The sequence below is a fragment of the Rattus norvegicus genome, chromosome X, assembly GCF_021556685.1.
Source record: "Rattus norvegicus strain SHRSP/BbbUtx chromosome X, alternate assembly SHRSP_T2T, whole genome shotgun sequence".
NCBI lineage: Eukaryota > Metazoa > Chordata > Mammalia > Rodentia > Muridae > Rattus > Rattus norvegicus.
In genome coordinates this window covers 19,997,437-20,019,419 of record NC_141554.1, presented here as the reverse complement: position 1 = coordinate 20,019,419, position 21,983 = coordinate 19,997,437, and the positions used below count along the sequence as shown (strand labels likewise).

The 21,983-nt window shown below is 39.9% G+C and overlaps 1 protein-coding gene and 1 long non-coding RNA gene across 2 annotated transcripts in view; one reads left to right on the top strand and one right to left on the bottom strand.

Annotated features, from left to right (window-relative positions):
* LOC102553061 (uncharacterized) overlaps positions 1–21,983 on the bottom strand; it is a 117,397-nt gene that overhangs the window by 31,340 nt on the left and 64,074 nt on the right. The gene's annotated exons all lie outside the window — the stretch shown is intronic.
* Lancl3 (LanC like family member 3) overlaps positions 1–21,983 on the top strand; it is a 137,168-nt gene that overhangs the window by 107,038 nt on the left and 8,147 nt on the right. The window contains exons 2-4 of the mRNA NM_001191728.2: positions 2,807–2,930; positions 5,825–6,022; positions 13,067–13,274. Coding sequence (NP_001178657.1) covers positions 2,807–2,930; positions 5,825–6,022; positions 13,067–13,274 — 530 coding nt within the window. The remainder of the gene's footprint in view (positions 1–2,806; positions 2,931–5,824; positions 6,023–13,066; positions 13,275–21,983) is intronic.

Genomic DNA, 21,983 nt, shown 5'->3' with positions numbered 1-21,983 from the left:
GATTGCTGCCTAAGTTTCTGTGAACCCCTATGTGAGTTTGAGGCCAGCCTGGTCTACAGAGTGAGTTCCAGGACATCCAGGAATGCACAGAGAAGACATCCGACCTTGACACCGCCCCCAGAGGAAATACGATGTGAACAATAAGATTCAGTGTAAATTCAGTAGTTCTTACTAAAGTGCAGAGAAGGTTTTCATATGGCAGATGAATGAGGGTGGGCTGCATCTTACATGAGTTTAGAGTTGGAAAATCACTTAGGAGAACTGTGGTCAATGCCGAGGAAGATCTGAGTGTGAGTGGGTGTGGCAGCGGTGATCCCCAGGAAGACGGGGTTTTCATCAGTAGGCATAAAAGAGAGATGCCATTAAGAGACAAGGACAGGCAGTTAATAAAAGGAAAATTGAAGTTCAAAGCCATGAGGTAATTGCTTCTGAGAAAGTGGAACTGAGGATCAAGTAAAATCTTAGAGAGGCTGAATAGCAGCAGGCCATTATCCATCTCTAGGCCCATGAGCTTTGCATGTTGTGTCTTGTCTCTGTCAACAGACAGTGCATTCCCTATAGGGCAAAGCAGATCCCGTGCTCTCAAGAATTTCCCCCATGATATCTACTGAAGGCCTTACTAGAAAAGGAACTCAATAAATGCTACTTTTTCCCCTTAAATATATTTTGAAATGGGATATTGGTATATAGGCCAGGCAAATCTTGAACTTGAGAGTCTGCTGCCTCAGAGTCCCAAGTGCTTGAATTATAGGATGTGCCATGCTTAAAAACACTTTTCTCTTGAAGTAATTACTTTTCAAGATAAGCTTTCAATTTGACAAACTCAGAAACTGGATTGTATTTTTTTCCCTAATTTTGGGCAAAACAGGAAAGTTACAGCTTCAATCATTAGTGTATTATTTGAAATATAATTGGTCTAATTACAGGTATAAAGAAATGAACTGTGTATACTGCAGGAGAGAGTCCAAAAATCAGTGAACTTTTTCCTGATCCTAGATTCCTTCAGTCAGGCTGGACTGTAGATACATTTCTTCCAGGTCAACCTAACCAGTTCTTTTCTATTCTCATTTGTCATTTGAGAAGCTTGGCGTCCCCAGAGCAAATGCCATGTCAATCATGTTCACTGTCTTAGTGCCAGCACCTACAGTAAGCATGCACGGAGCAGAGAACGAGCTTAAGAAGTGATACAGACCCCAGTGAACTAGACTGTGGGGGGGAGGGCGGCAATGGGGGGAGGGTTGGGAGGGGAACACCCATAAGGAAGGGGAGGGGGGAGGGGGATGTTTGCCCGGAAACCGGGAAAGGGAATAACACTCGAAATGTATATAAGAAATACTCAAGTTAATAAAAAAAAAAAAGAAGTGATACTGAAAGAAGGCAAAGAGGGAGAAGGGGATTAAGGGAGGGAGGACTGTATTTTATTCTTCATGTAAAACTTGCTTATCTGTTTCCAAAACCCCCTCTTCCCCCAATTGCAATTTCTGTGTTTGACACCAACACATGATGACATGTCACAATCTTTGCTCTCATTGGTCTGATAGTCTAGCATAATCCAGAACTAAGGCAGCAGGAGGGCAAGCATTTCATCTTAACAGGGAGCCTGGTGATAGGGGATACAAACCAAAGGAAGCATCCAGTTGGCCCCTGAGGGAAGGCAGGTCACCGAACATGGTGCAAGCCAGAGGAGATTCTTTTTTTTTCTTTTTCTTTTCTTTTTTTTTTTTTATTAACTTGAGTATTTCTTATATACATTTCGAGTGTTATTCCCTTTCCCGGTTTCCGGGCAAACATCCCCCTCCCCCCTCCCCTTCCTTATGGGTGTTTCCCTCCCAACCCTCCCCCCATTGTCGCCCTCCCCCCAACAATCTCGTTCACTGGGGGTTCAGTCTTAGCAGGACCCAGGGCTTCCCCTTCCACTGGTGCTCTTACTAGGATACTCATTGCTACCTATGAGGTCAGAGTTCAGGGTCAGTCCATGTATAGTCTTTAGGTAGTGGCTTAGTCCCTGTAAACTCTGGTTGCTTGGCATTGTTGTACATATGGGGTCTCGAGCTCCTTCAAGCTCTTCCAGTTCTTTCTCTGATTGCTTCAACGGGGGTCCTATTCTCAATTCAGTGGTTTGCTGCTGGCATATGCCTGCCAGAGGAGATTCTTAAGAAAGTTCCCGATGCTTTGGAAACTTGAACAACATTTAATTGTCCTCCCCAATCCTGAAACTGATTATGGACAGTTTGAACAAAATGGCAAAGACCCCAAGTCCTTGCACTTAAGCGTTTCTCTAGTCAGAGTCCTTCTGACGTTTACGTGATTTTTGTCTTGGCACAACTGGACTTTGCTTTCATCCTGGGAATGCAAGTGGCTGCTCTGAATTCGTCATGCAGGAGCTTGTGGAAATGTGGTTTTAGAAGCACAGTCTAGCCACCTCAAACTCAAGGCCTGCTGTCTGGGCCCGACCTGCAGCATCTGTTGTATTAGGGGCAGTGGCTTTCTTAACAACATCCATCAGCCTCACCATTTGTTCTTTCCTGAGCAAATTCTTGTCCCGGTGACAGAGATTAATGATAGAACATCAGTATGGTAGGCTTGGCATTTTATAACAACCCTACCACAGCAAAGGTGCCTGTTTCAAGTGTTGTGAAGAGGGCAGATAAACTCCAATTAAAGGAAGGAGAAACGCTGGCAAAATAAAATTTTGTACATATAGGAGAGGATTGTGACAATATAGTGTTGGTCTTTTTAATGTTTGAGGGGACAGAGATAAAGGTCCTGCTTTGACGTTGGCTCCTTGGTTTCTTTCTTTTCTCAGGTATTGACTCCAGCACAAATTAAAGCAATATGCCAGGCAATTCTGGACTCCGGAAAGCAGTATGCTCTGAAGAAGAGAAAACCATTCCCCCTGATGTATTCTTACTATGGAACGGAATACCTGGGTGAGTGACACTCACTCTAGGCTGCAGAGAGTCTCTCATGGTGAACTGAGTAAAGCAGGAGTGCTTTCAGTTTGGCCATAGGCCATCATTATTCAGGAATAAGAATGACGTTAACCCATTTGAAAACAAAAATTGACATGTAACTGAATATTGTTTCATAACCTGAAGAACAGAAATGTATTTTAATATTTATGTTCATTAAAGACTAAAATCTTTACTTATTTAGTTTATTTAGTTGAGATAGGAATCTCAATACATTGCCTCAGATATCAGATATCCTGCCTCACCCTCGCAAGGAACTGCGACTGTGGGCATATGTCACCACACATAGCTCACTTAGTTTTGTTGACACACGGTGAACAGTTGTCACACTGATACTAAGTAATGCTTTTGTATAGGGGGATAAGATTAATCTGCTAAGGCTTTAGTGACAGCAGATTCATAACTGGCAACTAAGCTACAATCAATAACTTTGAGCCCTGGTTCACGTAAGGAAAAACAGAAAAGGAAATGGGGAGTTCCTTCCAGTTCGCATCCTTACATGCCTGGGCAAGATCTGTAAGGCCCTCTGAAAGCCACAGTTAAACTGTGTCTCTTTCCTCTAGGTTCTGTGTAGTGAGGTTTGTCACACACAAAGCAACCTTTTCCCTTTAAACCATTATTTATGTTCCTTTCTGACTAGAACGTTTCCCTTCCCCCAAGCCCTTTATCTGTTTTTAATACACAGTCTTTAAAACTCTGTGCAAAGGGATATACTAAGACACTTTCTGTGTCTTGGGGAAAAGGTTGTCGAAGGCTATCTTGAGAATCATTGACATGTTTCAGGTATGTTTCCCTGAAGCGAATAGGGTGACATCATGGCATCATGCCCACACTGTTAATGAAGTCCTCACCGTATCATAGTATAATCTGTGACTCACTTGTACAACCGCCCTGTCAGGTTTTGTGTACATTCAGGATGAGGGTTCATTCATTTAGCTTTGTGATCCTTGGACCTTTGCCACAGAGCCTGCATTTAATGAGGGCACCCAAAGGAAGCAGTGAATGGCTAGTGAGCAACATTAATGAGAGTTTTCTCGAAGAAGTTTTGCATTCTTTCCTAAGGCTTAGAAGGACAAGACCGTGAAACAGGATTTGAATACAAAAATTCATTTGGAATGTAATCCTAGAAAGCATTGATTGAGAAGGGGGTGGGGAAATGAGACAAAGAAGAGGAAAAATTTCATCTACTGTTATATAACGAGCAGTTCTGGATAACAGAGGCTCTACATTAGACTTTTGAATCGCCTTTACAGAATGCCTACAGTAACAACTTAAGGGTGGAAAGACATTTTTTTGGATCATGGTTTCAGAAGGTCAATTCTGTTGTCCCTTGGCTGCATTTATTCTGAGCTCATAATAGGGAAGAAGGTTCTGGTAGGAGAAGCATTTAAATACCCCTCTCATTGTAGGTAAGAGTCAGAGGAAAGAAGGGCTGGAAGACCCTCGAATATACTGGCCTCACATTCTAAAGTTTCCTCAATCTCCCCCAAATAACTCCACTTAGCAGAGAACAAACATCCACTCTATAATTTGATAGGAAACATTTCATATTCAAACTGGAACAGGCTCAGTGCCACTGGGGATTCTTTGAGGCCATAAGGAACACGCCTCAGAATTATCTAACTCAAAGGCTGAGGAAATTCACTTGCTGGCCGCTCCATGAGGTATTAATTCTGCCTTGTCTCTGTATATTAACCATGTTCTTGTGGCCAGAGTAAAACTCAGGCCAAAGAATAAACATATAAGGTACAAAGTACAGAGCATAGGTACAAAGGGTGTAAGGGTCTAAAGTTCTTTTATTGATAGTCGTTTGTTTAAAAGAGAAATTAACATCCTGGGCATTGACATGCATATTGCAAACCAAATTCCTGGTAAATGTGGAAATACTTTCCAGAAAACTCATGCTTCCTCCTAAGACTAAATAGTATGTATCATATATAGTCTAGGTTTCTATGTCATGTACTATATAAATATTTATATGAATGTTGTTTGTTTGTATAAATAATGAAGAACTAATAAAGGAATTGGCCTAAAGGATTATAAGGCTCAAAAATCCAGATCAAAAATAGTCAATGCTGTAAGTTCCAGGCCAAGTCCAAGTCCACAGGGAGAATTAATTCTTAGTGTTTTTATTCCAATCAGGCCTTAGCAGAGTAGATGAGGGTCCTGGGACTGACAAAGGGAGTCTTCTCTTATCAGTCTAAAGGTTGAATCTTCATTGTCTCCACAAGCACTCAAAAAGTCATTCCTAGAAACAATGTTTAACAAAATCTCGTAGGCCCACTCTGCCCATTTAAAGTGCCACATACACTCACTTATTCATTATGCTCTGGATGCAGATCTGTTACAGAGCACTCCACTGCTTACGTTCTAATAGTTGGTTTCTCTCAAATACGACTCACTGTTTGACCTGAATGGAGAGGTCTTCAGGAGTATGTGCAAACTCATCTTCCCCTTCATATCTCCATGGTGAGATAATGTTCAAAACAGAAGTGATAATCTATTTAAAGCTTACAGCTTTATTTAGTGTTTGTGGACCATGTGGTTTCAGTCATAAACACAAGTCTGCTGCATGACAGGAAGGAAGCAGAGAACAATGTGCAGATGGATGACTATTACTATGTTCCAATAAAACTTTATTTACAAAAGAAATCCATGAGCCACATTTGGACTGCAAGCTGTGTTTGGCTGGTGATTTAGGTAAATTGGGTTTTTTTTTTCAACTCAATTGTTACAATACTATATGTGCTTTCAAGTAATGTTTTAATTGAAAAAAATATCATGGATTTCTTCTCACTAAATCAAACCATGACTTCCCTTGTTGGATAAGTGATGCTTGTTTGTCCACGCAGGGGCAGCTCATGGCCTGTCGTCCATTCTCCAAATGCTCCTTTCTTACCACGAGCATCTCAAACCTTCAGACCGGGAGCTGGTGTGGCAGAGTGTGGACTTCCTCATGGAACAGGAACAGAATTGCAACTGGCCACCAGAGCTCGGAGAGACCATCGAGAGAGAGAATGAACTCGTCCACTGGTGCCATGGCGCTCCAGGTCTCCCACACACTGTTGTCTGCAAACAGGGCCCTTCATTCAGCTTACACAAAGGAAGGGGGATTCGTTGTTATAATATCTGAGAGTATTTCTCACCATAGGTCATAGGTATCAAGTTGAAATTTGGGAAAACTAAACATGCCTTAATCTTTAAGGTATTTCTGAAAAGGATTCCATAGGTTGAAAAAGTACATCTATTTATCCATAATGTTAAACAAGTGATCTCTTAAAATGCAATGTGAATTGCACATGTAGGGCAACCTTTTAGGGTATCTGAGTGGTAAGACTGAGAGTCTCAGAAGACTGGCCTTGATTCTCTCAAAAAGAATGGGTAGCCCCATACTCAAAAGCAAAAAGAAATGGGTAGAATTTATTTTAATAATACATAACCTAAATATTATAATGTCAATAGGATTCTAGTTGAAAAATAGAGATGGCTGGGCTAGGGGCAAAAGTACCTGAGTTCAATCAGAGCATTGAAAAATAGTAGTGCACATTCTTTAAAATATGGAAGTATTTAAAATTCATTGATGATTTTACACTTATTTAACATGCTAATAAAATGGTACATTTCAAAGCCCTTTTCACTACAGTGAAGGTGTATCTGCAGCCTGATCATTTTATGTGGTAGCCCTTGGCCTACTAGCATGAAAACTTGTAAATTTCTAATCTCAGGCCCCATCATAGCCAGTGAAACCCAATGTGGATTTAATCAGTACCCTTGTGAAATGTGTGTGAGCCTTTAAGTATGAGATGCAATGTTTTGAAATTCGTGTTCAGTTGAGTCTTTCCAGTAAAAACTAATCAATTTTCTCAAGAAATGAAAATCAATCCCCAGTGAATTATGAAATTGAGCCTTGATACTTAGACCTTATTAATTACCTCTCCTTAGCCTACCTTTCCCAAATACCATTACACAGCCAATGAGTGAGTCTTTTGTAGAAAGGATAATTTAAAAGAAGTTACAAACAAATTCTGGCAAGCGAGATAGAGATTGAAATATCAAATAACACAACTATTAAATTTCTTTTGAAATTTAAAAATGTTATTGACAATTCCATGTATATATAATGGTTTATAATTACTTTCACCTTCCAGAATTTTTTCATTTTTATCAGTTATTTTATTTATTTACATTTCTTTTTTATCAGATATTTTATGTATTTACATTTCAAATGTTAACCTCTTTCTTCCCTTTTCCATCCCCCTCCCCCTGCTTCTATGAGGATGCTCCCACTCCCACCCACCCACTCCCACCTAACCACCCTGGCATTCCCCTACATTGGGGAAATGATCCTTCACAGGACCAAGGGCTTTTCCTCATATTGATGCTGGACAATGACATCCTCTGCTACATATGCATCTGGAGCCATTGGTCCCTCCATGTGTACTCTTTGGTTGGTGGTTTAGTCCTGGGGAGCTCTGGGGGGTCTGATTGGTTGATATTGTTGTTCTTCCTATGGTGTTGCAAACCCCTTCAGCTCCTTCAGTCCTTTCTCTAACTCCTCCATTGGGGTCCCCATGCTCAGTTTGATGTTTAGCTGCAAGCATTTTAATCTGTAACAGTAATACTCTGCATTTCAAATGTTAACCCTCTTCCCAGATTTCCCTCCACAACTTCCCATCCCCTCTTCTCTCCCCCTGTCTCTATGAGGGTGCTCCCCCACCTGCCAACCCACTCCTGCCTCAGCAGCCTAGCATTCCCCTATGCTGGGTCATCAAGCCTCCACAGGACCAAGGGTGTCTCCTCCCAGTGATGCCCAACAAGGCCATTCTCTGCTACATATGCAGCTGGAGCCATTGGACCCTCCATGTATACTCTTTGGTTGGGGATTTAGTCCCTGGGAGCTTGGTGGAGTCTGGTCAGTTGACACTGTTGTTCAGTTTTGCAAGGCTGCTTCAAACCGAAGAGCCTAAGTTTAGATTACATTTGATTTATCTTTGCCTTGTTTCCTGATTTTTATTGCCTTCCTTCCATCTTTAATTAATGTTCTTTAATTGAACTAGAGTTCTGTTTTCTCCTTGATACAGTTTGAAGTGATGAATAATACAAGTCAATGCCTATTGCAATATTTTCTCTGCCTGCCACATTTAACTAAGGAAGGAATGGCAAATTGTATTTATGAAAGTACCAGGACGTAGTACATTATGTTCAGGCTAACTGCGGCCAGGTATAATTTGTGCCCATTATTTCTTGCTTTGACCTTTTTTTGGGGAAAAACAGCACTTATTTACTGTCCTGGAAATAATGTTTCTTGTTAGGCTCAATAATTCTATTTCCTGTTCCTCTTAATCTTTTTTGGTGATGGTCTCTAGATATTCTCCAAGCATCCTGGCATCCTTGAAGTTTGGAGAGGTCCCAAATTAAATGTAGAATATTTTAAAAGGACTCAGTGTGCTAGTAAAAACCCTTACAAGACTATGAAGAGCATCTCCTAAAATGAGTAGACAAGTCATTCTTGATTGGCAGTTATTTTCTTTTTCTATCTTTCTATGTACTAGCTGTTTCAGCAGTCATGAACTTAGATATCATAGATTAGGATTCATGACATTGGTTTATCCTTGAGAAGAGTAACATAAATACATGGCTTCAAAACAAAAGACCATGAAGTCAATGTCATCACTGAAGTATCAAAACAAAACAAAGCAAAACGATTCCCTAAGGAAATGAGGCCCATTATTTCTGTTAACGTCAGCCCTCACCTAAGCGTGATTATAAAAGTGGTAATTGCCGGTCAAAGGCAGTTGTGTTCTTGCTGAAGTTGACGACAGTAAAATGTCCCCCAAATCCAACAGGAAGTGGGCTAGAAATATAATTGTGTTCGAGAAGAAATATTTTGAGAAATAGACTTATGAGCAGCACAGATGGTTAGGGATGATAGGTTATTTTTGTGATTAAAAACCTGCCAGAGATAATCTACAATGTGGAACTTCATTAATGCTACCTAATCCATGCCTCTGTTTCCAGTGACTTTCCTTCAGCCCACCCCATATATGCCCAAGTTATTATGTATGAAATGTATTACTAGGTTTTGACTATAGCTTAACAGTTCTGGGGTCTAATTGTAGCTCTATCAATGGCCAGCTAAGTGACCTTGAGAAAAGTCAATTTTAAAAAAATCTGAAATGAGCTCAATATTTTTGTCATTGTTGACATATTTTTACACCTGGACCTTTTCATTCTCAAGGGATGTATCTCAGATGCTTTTAGAAACACCCACATTTATAAATACCATAGTGACATAGAGCTTTTTCTCACTAAATGCAGTAAAGTATTACAGGAAGATGCATGTGATCCCTTCATAACCTTGAGCACTCCGAAATACAGGAGAGAAGTCATTTGCAAAATCATTAAAACAAATGCTGTGGCTAAAATAACCTTCCTGAGTGCATCCGGTTACAGCGTTACTCTAACACTGACAGCATGCTTCCTGTACTCCGTGTGAAACACAGGTGTGAGCAGTTTTAACAATTTGTTCCACAAAGGCTCTTGGGGAGGTGACTTTGAATAAAGAAGCAGAGCTTCAGTAGTGCAGCTTGGTAACTAAATTTTGTAATGTTGTAATGACTCTGCAAAATTATACATCCTAGTATGAACCTGGGTGCCGATGCTCCAGTGTGTTAAGAATTTATTCTACCTGTAACAAGACTCTGGAGATCCTACATTTCAATGATTTAGCCTCTCAAACTATCTCTATTAAATTAAAATTAAAAAATAATCCTGGGCTTGAGAGATGGCTCCTGGGTTAAGAGCACTGGCTGCTCTTCCAGAGGTCCTGAGTTCAATTCCCAGCAACCACATGGTGGCTCACAACCATCTGTAATTGGATCTAGTGCCCTCTTCACATAAAATAAAACTAAAAAATAGAATCAAAATATAATATAAAATAAAATTGTAATAACATTTAAATCTTCCTTAAATTATAATCAAATTTCCTGGTTGTATTTGACCAAGTCATATACTATCACTGACTTGTGTTCAGATCATTGAATGATAGTTAGTGATACTTTGAGAATTTTCTGGTAGTTCCCATCACTGTCAAAGAAATCTGACAACCTTCCCCTTAAGAGTCAGAATCCTTAGGCTGGTTTCTTCTAGGTCAGAGTAGGAGCTAACAAATTTAGAACTTTTCAAGGTCACTACACATACTATTCAGTGATCCCAGGCTTCAAGACAAGGACTTTTTACTCTGGCCAGAATCTTAGGATCTATATGTTGTCCGAGACTACTGGGTTAGTATAACAATTAAACCATCTCGGTTTATCTTCTTTTCTACATCTCTGTTCTGCTTCCAGTGCCAGCTTCTGCTAAGTAATAAATGAGGTGTCACGGGGCCAGTGGACATTTGTGGGATGATTTGGTGGCAAAACACCAAACCAAAAAACGAGGAGAAAAGAGACAAATATGACAAAGCCCCTGCCCTTTGGTGGCGTGCCTTATAGTAGTGGAGGCAGATGCGGAAACAGATCGTTTTGATTTGGTTATGTATAAGTGTTCCATTATGTATGCGTGAGATAGGATCCAAGAGGAGAGATTTCTCATGCTGCCTCCAGATCGAGTGAAGGCTTCCTAAGAAAGTGATTCCTGGCTTAAGTTGTGCCAAGAAAAACAGGAGGCTTCTTCCAAGAATAACATGGGCACTGAGAAGTATGGAGGCAGTGCAGGTAGCTTGGTTACCAACGTGAAAAGCTTCAGTCAGAAAATGGAGAAGAGACTAGCAAACACAGCAGGATGTTGATCATGAAGGGCCTTCTGTATCATGGTAAGGCACCCGTGGAATAGGGAGCTCTCTAGCTTTTCCTTGGCTGAAACACTTCTCACTTAGCACACTATTTTCTGAGTGTCTGGAAGCAGAGCATGCTCTTAGGCAAACCTAGGAGGCCAAAGGGTTGTAGGACAGAGAAACAAAGAGAAACCAGAATAATGTGCCGTTCAATTTACTCTGATACCAAGGGATGCTGATAAGCACAAGATATACCAAAAATCTGGTTCTGTCTTGAGCCAAGGGGGCAGGCTGCTTGTAACCATCTATGATAGTAAACTTTGGGGGGTTGAGTACATGCTTTCGGTTTGCCTGTGAGGAAATCCAAAGATGGGAGTGCAGGAGGGTGGTTAGCAGCCAGCGGTTACAAGAACTCAGATGTTTCATACTTGCTGGTAAGATAGAGGAGAGGTAAGCCAGGTACCCCACGGATCCCCGCTCATATTCCAGTGCTCAGGTAGATGATGATGGTGCAATAGCCCAGCAGGCGTAGGGCATAGACCCTCCTGTGTGTTCCCATAGCTCTAAAAACCATTAAAGATGGTGGCATTTTGAAATTGTCATCTGCCTTATAGTTCATGCTCAGTTGGTATCTAAACAGCCACCATGTCCTATGAGATTACTCTTTGACAAATTTTATTTCCACATTTTTGCCAACAAAACCAGCTCAGAAGAGCTATCCTGGCTTCCTTTATGCCTTTCCTTACAATACCATGCAGGAAGAATCACACTGTTATGCAAAAACCAAAGCCAACCAATAATAGACTTTTAGTAGGTCCCTATTACGCACAGTATACAGTGTAAAATGCCTCACAGAAGCTAGCATACCAGCTATAATCTGAACTCATTCTTCTACCCTATTGGCCAATGCTTTCACATTGATCTGTGCTTTAGGCTTCACGTCTCTGAACCTCGTAGCCTGAGATCTTGGTACCTAATATGCTTTCCTTGCCTCATCTTGGGCCTGGAGTTTCCTCTGCAGATTACAAAACCCCTCAGTAGGATTCCACTTTGTCTGGTCTCTCTCATTTCACTGATAGCACCATTCACTGAATGTCCCAGCAGCAAGACACATGCCTTATTTTATATTAGTCACAGTGTCGACCCGAAGGGCATATGCCATAATTAGCATTTATTTTAGATTCCTCAGTGCCAGGACTAACTATGCAATTTGGAAGACCAAGTATAAAAAAGAACTAATTTAAGAAAATTATTAATAATCTCAAGATAGCAACGGTAGAAACATGGGACACTTGAGGGGCAAGCTCCTTTGCCCTTAATGCTTGCCTTATATTATAGCCACACAGAAATTCTTCTCTAGAAAGTTGTATATAAATGCCTTGTTCAAAGGCAACAAAAGGTAGAGAGAATCTTAGTGGATGAGCTCATCAAGATATCTACTCCATTCAAAGCCTTTGCGCCCTCTTTTTATAGAAATTTGGAGGGGGCTGAACACGAATCCCAGTACCACTCAGTGAGTTTCTTAGCCCTTTTCTGCTTTCTATGTAGGCGGGAGGTAGGCTCTGCAGGAGGAGGCAGAGCCATCCCAGATTACTAATCTCTTTTACCATGAGCATCCAGACGTAGCATCTTGGAGAAGATAATTTCAATAAATAGTCATCACTTCTCGTGCTTCTGCTCTGGCTTCTGTAGTGGCGTATCGCCTTTTGTTGACAAGTTTTGATGGAATGTTTCTTTCCATAGAACACTGACCTTGCGAAGGGCTCACTTCAAAGCAAGAGGAGACCTCTTATTGAGGGGATTTGATTGTTTTTGCACTATTAATCTTGGAAAGACTCCTAGTTTTGCTCTTAAGGAAAAGGGTATTGTTATAAATACATAAACATTGCAAATTCTGAACTTCCAGGGGGTAATTAAAAAGCTGTGTAAATGGCCCTTTCAAATAGTCCTATTTATGTGTATGTTTACCAGCATGTATGTATTATTGAATATATAATGGATCCTATTAGTTGATGTACTTCAGTTAAAATGATTGTCTTTCTCCAGAAGCCAACTCCAAAAAAAAAACAAAACAAAACAAAACAGGAAAAAACACACTTTCAGGGAGAACATTGTATAGTCTTGCTACCAAAAGCAAAGTGCCTAGAAGCCCACTTATTGGAGATGTAACTAGGGATGTAAAAACAAAAGAAAACAAAAGGAAATACAGTGTTTCAGGCCAGACTTTAGACACTATGGAGATCCATGTGGTGTCTACCTTTGAGAAACGGTATCTTATTAAATCCTGAAAGTCACCTTTATGTCTTTGATGTTTTGACAGGAATTGCTTATCTGTTTGCCAAAGCTTATCTCATTTCCAAGAAGCCGCAGTATCTGGACACATGTATCCGGTGTGGGGAGCTAACATGGCAGAAAGGCCTGTTGAAGAAGGGGCCGGGGATCTGCCACGGTGTAGCTGGCAGTGCATATGTCTTCCTTCTTCTCTACCGTCTTACAGGAAACTCGAAGTACATCTACCGTGCCCAAAGGTCAGCTGTCTTCATGTGCATGCTCTTAGAAATCTTTTTATTTTCTTTATTTGACACAAGACTTCACACATCCTAGGCTGGCCTCAAATTCACCACATAGTGAACCATGACCTTGAATCTCTGATCCTTCCTACTTACATCTTCCAAGTTCTAGGATTACAGGTGGACACCACCACAGCACTTGATGTGGTGCTAGGGATTAAAACCTGAGCTTCTCATGGGCTAGGCGAGTACTCTGCCCATCTTAACTGCAGTCTAAGTCCTAATTTTGAAATCTTAATCTAATTAACTTTCTAAGTGGGTAATATGGTCACCTGATTTCAAATGTGTAAAACAGGAGCAGGGCAACCAGTTCCTACAGCCGTTTAATCGACTTTCCTGGAGGCATTGTCTAGGTTTGTCTTCCCAAGAATAATCTGTGTAAAAAAATCGAGCATATGGGAATATATATATATATATATATATATATATATATATAACTTATCCTTCTTACACAAGTGTTAGTGCCTTGTTATCTTGAAGATCACACTACATTAATACATAAAGGGCCTCTTATCATTCTTGTTTAACATTCTTATTAAAACAAGAATATTTTGCTCCATTTGTTTCTAATATTTAAATTATAAAATATGTTAGCTTTTTAGACCCTTGTGGTTGTATTCTCCTTTCCTGCCTTCTGTCTAGGAGGAAAGTAGGCTACGGAGGAGGAGGCAGAGTTGTCCTGATAACAAGTAAATTCCTAGAAGTGGAATTTTTGAGCTAAAGGATATATATATATATATATATATATATATATATGTATATATATATATGTGTGTGTGTGTGTGTGTACACATATGGATATATAATTTCTAATTTGGATTAAAAATGCTAAATTAATCTCTGTAGTTTATTCCCTGAAGCCCTGAGAAAGATAGAAAATCAGATGTGGAACACACAGCATTGTTTTGAATACAAATCCCCCCATACTGATTCACTCTATATACTGTGCCAGAAAGACTATGAGTGGCCCATGGTGGACAGCTGAGCAGCATGAAATCAGTATTCCCTTTGAGGGCACTTGAAAGTTGTCCATGTAGTTGTTACAAGAGGTCTGGAGTTCTCTGTGTGGCACTTATGTCTTTTAAGCTAGAAAATGAATGGTCCTCCATTATGGTTGTGAGAATTTCCTTTAAAGGGAAATGCTCAGAATCATATTGGCTATGTGACCATAACTAGTCATTTAACTTCCTTATTTGTAACATATGGGAAATAATGTTCATTTCTCAGGGCTATTGGATGGTTTAAATAAGTTAACACATGAAAATAGTTTTTTTAATTTTATAAACTTTATTACAAAAAGAAACTTGCAATAAATACAAGGAAATCATTTTAAAGAGTGCCTAGAGTATAGTAAATTTATGTAAAGGTTAACTGTTGTTAGAACTATAAATTTGAGCTTTATCATTCCTAAGTTTTGTCCATGCATATATAATACATATTCATACATGTGTATCTGCATATATCTGCATAGACTCTCAATCCTGTGTGTGTTTGTGTGTGTGTGTGTGTGTGTGTGTGTGTGTGTCTGGGTGTGGGTGTGGGTGTGGGTGTGTGGGTGTGTGTCTAACTTTTGGTTCTAGAATTAAACCCAAGGCTTCACACATGCTAAAGGCATACTTTATCATTACATCATACCTCAGCTTTCTGTCTATTTTCAATTGGCCCCTATGACTATTACACATATATAAAGGTACTGTATGTACTATTTTAACTTACAATTGGAAATGAGTAATTTTAGTTTGTATGCATTTATGTCATTGTTTTAAGCTGTTAAGTATGATTCAATGAAGCTGTACCATAATTAATTCAATTTCTAAATTATAGAAACTTGGTATGTGTTCAGTACTTATTAATATAGGCAAAATTGCCTCAAATATCATATACATATAATACAATCAAAATATACAATATATGTACATTATAGTCATAGAGGCATTTATGTAAGAAATATATTTAAATTATCATATACCCTTTTTTACACTCAGTAATGGGAGGTAGAACCAGAGGCTCATTCATGCATGCTATCTGGGCAATCATTGAGTACTTGATCCCTGCCCTAAAATTATAGAATTGAAACCTTCACATTTATCACAGTTTCTTAGTCTAAAATGAACCTACCTTTATCTTTTCCCTTCTTCCCCTCCCCTTTCTTCCTATTGCGGTGGTTATATTAATGATTATAACTCTTCCTCAAAATGTGCTGGAAGTATTTTTCCCTTTACTGCTATTTCTTTCTCTGTTATCTCGTGATCTTTCCTTCCACTTTGTTTGTACTGCTGTTTTGCCTACATGCATGCATAGCATGTCTGTGCACCATGTGGAATCCTGATGCCTGTGGAGGCCAGAAAAGCAAACCGGATTTGCTAGGACTGGAATTACAGACAGTTGTGAACTGCCATGTGGGTGCTGGGAATCAAACCCTAGTTCTGTGGAAGAGCAGCCAGTGCTCTTAGCTGCAGAGCCATCTGTCTAACCTCTTTCTTTACCATTTCTCTGCACTGTTCCTAACCTTTTTATGTCATATGAAATATTAGGTATTGTTCTTGTGCCATTTTGTTACTTCCACACTTTATTGTTTACTTCTAATTTTTCTCAACTACTCACCCTCATTTTATTTCTCAACTTAAACTTTAGGACTCGTTTGTCAGCTTTAAAACCAGTCCCTAGGAGATGTGGCTGGAATTTCACTGTTACAGGTTATTTCCGTGAGAATTATTAAAAGCAAGGTTGCCTATTCAAGATCAGGGGATACCTTTTCATTGATTTACATTTTTAAGTGTCACCTGGCCGATTCTTGATTTTATAAAAAATATCTTTACAGTTTTCATTAGCATTAAAATTTTTGTTTTATTTCTAGCTTTATTATAAATGATTTTTTTCTCAAGGTGTCATATTTCAGGCTATTTATTACTGGTGTTTATTAAAATTAAAGAAATCATGTATTAGTACATTTTATCATTGGTTTCTATTTTTCATGTAACTCTGCATTGTACCTTATAAGTATCTAAGTTTTCATAAATACTATCATAGTAGACTTCATAGAATTTACTGAGTTCATTCTTGTCCTACCAGTTCTTTAAGTCCATTGGATTTTCTAAATATACATGCACATTATGTGTAACTGATTATGATTGTAACTTCCTTGCTCACAGGCAGTCACACTCCTTCTGGTTTTCTGTTGCACGAGTTCCCTCCAGCAGTGCATCCCCATAACAACCTTTAGTAATAAGAGGGACAGAAAACATCATTGCCTTCATGCTGATTACACTAGGAACCTTCCATTTCACCATGATCTTTTATGTTTACTTTAGATAATGTCTATCATGTTAGAACAGTACTCCCATGATTAAGGCAATCCATTAGATTCCCACTGTGACTGAAGGCGAAGACCAAAGACTACCCTTTGATTAAGAAGTCCTATAGCACCCAGGTTCCCTTTATCTTTGATTTCATTTCCTATTCTCTTTCTTACAGCTCTCTCCACTAGATTGATGTTCTTGTGATTCCTTTAGTATGTCATATATGGCAGACCACAAGCCCTTTTAAGTTTTGGTCCTCTCCATTTATAATTTTCAATTTCTACCTATGTCTCCTTATTCCATAGCCTGGCTACGTTTAGCTCCTACACCTCTCTACCTATAATGTTCACTTTATCTGTATATTTCCTAACTGTTTCAATATTTAAATGACCCAGAAAGGTCTTCCAGTATTCAGTGTTAAAAAATAAAATACAAAATATCTTTGATATTTGCATATATGCTCTGAAGAGACCTGCGAGGCTTCTGTTTGCTTTGTGTAATGGTGCAGGCCCGTAATTCATAGCTAATTAAGAGGCTTATGTGGGAGGACCATAAACTCGAAACCTTCCTGTACTACAAAAGCGAAGAGAAGGGCAATGTGGGCAACTAGTGAGACCCTGTCACCAAACAGTAAGATTGACAGGTGGTGACATGGCTCAGTAGTACAGTGCTTGCTTAGGACACAAATGACCCAGCTCTCTAACGCGTTTCACCAAAATCCGACTTGTTGTTTTCTAAAGGAATCACAAGAAATTCATTAGGGCATAATCTAGAATAACGGGTTTCATACCTTGGACAAGTTTTATCAGAGGTCCCTATGCCCTAAAACATCTACTTGAAAAGATTGGGTGAACCTCCCTGTTGCCCGGCATGCCAGTCTGAGTGTTTAGTACTATAATTATAACATTTTGAATCCAAGAGTTCTCTATAAAATGTAAACTTATTCACAGGTGGAAGATTATAAAATGCAGGTAATAATTTGGTATTGGTTTGGCGATGAATTTTGTTGCTTTCTCTGAGTAGCGAACTTTACATCTAATTATATTTCAAAGTTAAGTATGATATGAATTGAAGAGGCTTTCAGTTCTAGGAAGAATAATATTAAAAAAATATGTACCTCTCCAGAAGAAACATTATTGGGTCATCAAAGATTTCTCTTTTAGCAGTGACTCAAGGAATGGCCATTCAGAGGCTGACACACATGTGGCCTGTATATGTACAGCCACCAAACTAGATAAGATGGATGAAGCTAGAAAATGCATGTGGAAAGGGACTGGATATAGATCTCTCCTGAGATCCAGAGCATGTCCAATACAGAGGCGAATGCTAGCAGCAAACCACTGAACTGAGAACAGGACCCCCTTGGGGGGAATTAGAGGAAGGATTGAAAGAGTTGAAGGAGCTTGCAACCCCATAGGAACAAAAATGCCAACCAACCAGAGCTTCCAGGGACTAAACCACTACCTAAAGACTATATACATGGACTGACCCTGGACTCTGACCTCATAGGTAGCAGAGAATAGCCTTGTTGGGGCACCAAGGGAAGGGGAAGTCCTTGGTCCTGCCAAGGTTGAACTCCAGTGCAGGGGAATATGGGGGAGGGCAACAAGGGGGATGTATAGGGGGAATACCCGTATGGGGGAAGGGAGGAGAGGGGAGGAAATGGGGGCTGATGGACAGAAAATCGGGAAGGGGAATAACCTTTGAAATGTAAGTAAAGAAGTATATAATAAAATATTTTAAAAAAGCCCGTGGGAAAGAGACCTCACCGCCTGGTCAGGTGGGCACTCCTGAGGCTGCAGAGCGGAAGAGACCACCAACACTGCCCACCCCTGCCCACATCCCTGGCCCAAGAGGAAACTGGATAAGGCCTCTGGGCTCCTGTGGGGGAGGGCCCAGGAGCGGCAGGACCCCTGCCTGAGACACCGCCAGAACCTGAAGGAAACAGACCTGATAAACAGTTCTCTGCACCCAAATCCCATGGGAGGGAGAGCTTAACCTTCAGAGAGGCAGACAAGCCTGGGAAACCAGAAGAGACTGCTCTCTGCACACACATCTCGGACTCCAGAGGAAAACACCAAAGGCCATCTGGAACCCTGGTGCACTGAAGCTCCCAGAAGGGGCGGCGCAGGTCTTCCTGGTTGCTGCCGCCGCAGAGAGCCCTTGGGCAGCACCCCGCAAGCGAACTTGAGCCTCGGGACCACAGGTAAGACCAACTTGTATGCTGCAAGTGACCTGCCTGGTGAACTCAAGACACAGGCCCACAGGAACAGCTGAAGACCTGTACAGAGGAAAAACTACACGCACGAAAGCAGAACACTCTGTCCCCATAACTGGCTGAAAGAAAACAGTAAAACAGGTCTACAGCACTCCTGACACACAGGCTTATAGGACAGTCTAGCCACTGTCAGAAATAGCAGAACAAAGTAACACTAGAGATAATCTGATGGTGAGAGGCAAGCGCAGGAATCCAAGCAACAGAAACCAAGACTACATGGCATCATCGGAGCCCAATTCTCCCACCAAAGCAAACACGGAATGTCCAAACACACCAGAAAAGCAAGATCTAGTTTCAAAATCATTTTTGATCATGATGCTGGAGGACTTCAAGAAAGACGTGAAGAACTCCCTTAGAGAAACACAGGAAAACATTAATAAACAAGTAGAAGCCTACAGAGAGGAATCGCAAAAATGCCTGAAAGAATTCCAGGAAAACATAAATAAACAAGTAGAAGCCCATAGAGAGGAGACACAAAAATCCCTGAAAGAATATCAGGAAATCATAAATAAACAAGTAGAAGCCCATAGAGAGGAGTCACAAAAATCCCTGAAAGAATTCCAGGAAAACACAATCAAACAGTTGAAGGAATTAAAAATGGAAATAGAAGCAATCAAGAAAGAACACATGGAAACAACCCTGGATATAGAAAACCAAAAGAAGAGACAAGGAGCTGTAGATACAAGCTTCACCAACAGAATACAAGAGATGGAAGAGAGAATCTCAGGAGCAGAAGATTCCATAGAAATCATTGACTCAACTGTCAAAGATAATGTAAAGCGGAAAAAGCTACTGGTCCAAAACATACAGGAAATCCAGGACTCAATGAGAAGATCAAACCTAAGGATAATAGGTATAGAAGAGAGTGAAGACTCCCAGCTCAAAGGACCAGTAAATATCTTCAACAAAATCATAGAAGAAAACTTCCCTAACCTAAAAAAAGAGATACCCATAGGCATACAAGAAGCCTACAGAACTCCAAATAGATTGGACCAGAAAAGAAACACCTCCTGTCACATAATAGTCAAAACACCAAACGCACAAAATAAAGAAAGAATATTAAAAGCAGTAAGGGAAAAAGGTCAAGTAACATATAAAGGCAGACCTATCAGAATCACACCAGACTTCTCGTCAGAAACTATGAAGGCCAGAAGATCCTGGACTGATGTCATACAGACCCTAAGAGAACACAAATGCCAGCCCAGGTTACTGTATCCTGCAAAACTCTCAATTAACATAGATGGAGAAACCAAGATATTCCATGACAAAACCAAATTTACACAATATCTTTCTACAAATCCAGCACTACAAAGGATAATAAATGGGAAAGCCCAACATAAGGAGGCAAGCTATACCCTAGAAGAAGCAAGAAACTAATCGTCTTGGCAACAAAACAAAGAGAATGAAAGCACACAAACATAACCTCACATCCAAATATGAATATAACGGGAAGCAATAATCACTATTCCTTAATATCTCTCAACATCAATGGCCTCAACTCCCCAATAAAAAGACATAGATTAACAAACTGGATACGCACCGAGGACCCTGCATTCTGCTGCGTACAGGAAACAAACCTCAGAGACAAAGACAGACATTACCTCAGAGTGAAAGGCTGGAAAACAATTTTCCAAGCAAATGGTCAGAAGAAGCAAGCTGGAGTAGCCATTCTAATATCAAATAAAATCAATTTTCAACTGAACGTCATCAAAAAAGATAAGGAAGGACACTTCATATTCATCAAAGGAAAAATCCACCAAAATGAACTCTCAATCGTAAATATCTATGCCCCAAATACAAGGGCACCTACATATGTAAAAGAAACCTTACTAAAGCTCAAAACACACATTGCACCTCACACAATAATAGTGGGAGATTTCAACACCCCACTCTCATCAATGGACAGATCATGGAAACAGAAATTAAACAGAGATGTAGACAGACTAAGAGAAGTCATGAGCCAAATGGACTTAATGGATATTTATAGAACATTCTATCCTAAAGCAAAAGGATATACCTTCTTCTCAGCTCCTCATGGTACTTTCTCCAAAATTGACCATATAATTGGTCAAAAAACGGGCCTCAACAGGTACAGAAAGATAGAAATAATCCCATGCGTGCTATCGGACCACCACGGCCTAAAACTGGTCTTCAATAACAATAAGGGAAGAATGCCCACATATACTTGGAAATTGAACAATGCTCTACTCAATGATAACCTGGTCAAGGAAGAAATAAAGAAAGAAATTAAAAACTTTTTAGAATTTAATGAAAATGAAGGTACAACATACCCAAACTTATGGGACACAATGAAAGCTGTGCTAAGAGGAAAACTCATAGCACTGAGTGCCTGCAGAAAGAAACAGGAGAGAGCATATGTCAGCAGCTTGACAGCACACCTAAAAGCTCTAGAACAAAAAGAAGCCAATACACCCAGGAGGAGTAGAAGGCAGGAAATAATCAAACTCAGAGCGGAAATCAACCAAGTAGAAACAAAAAGGACCATAGAAAGAATCAACAGAACCAAAAGTTGGTTCTTTGAGAAAATCAACAAGATAGATAAACCCTTAGCCAGACTAACGAGAGGACACAGAGAGTGCGTCCAAATTAACAAAATCAGAAATGAAAAGGGAGACATAACAACAGATTCAGAGGAAATTCAAAAAATCATCAGATCTTACTATAAAAACCTATATTCAACAAAACTTGAAAATCTTCAGGAAATGGACAATTTCCTAGACAGATACCAGGTACCGAAGTTAAATCAGGAACAGATAAACCAGTTAAACAACCCCATAATTCCTAAGGAAATAGAAGCAGTCATTAAAGGTCTCCCAACCAAAAAGAGCACAGGTCCAGACAGGTTTAGTGCAGAATTCTATCAAACTTTCATAGAAGGCCTCATACCAATATTATCCAAACTATTCCACAAAATTGAAACAGATGGATCACTACCGAATACCTTCTACGAAGCCACAATTACTCTTATACCTAAACCACACAAAGACACAACAAAGAAAGAGAACTTCAGACCAATTTCCCTTATGAATATCGAAGCAAAAATACTCCACAAAATTCTGGCAAACCGAA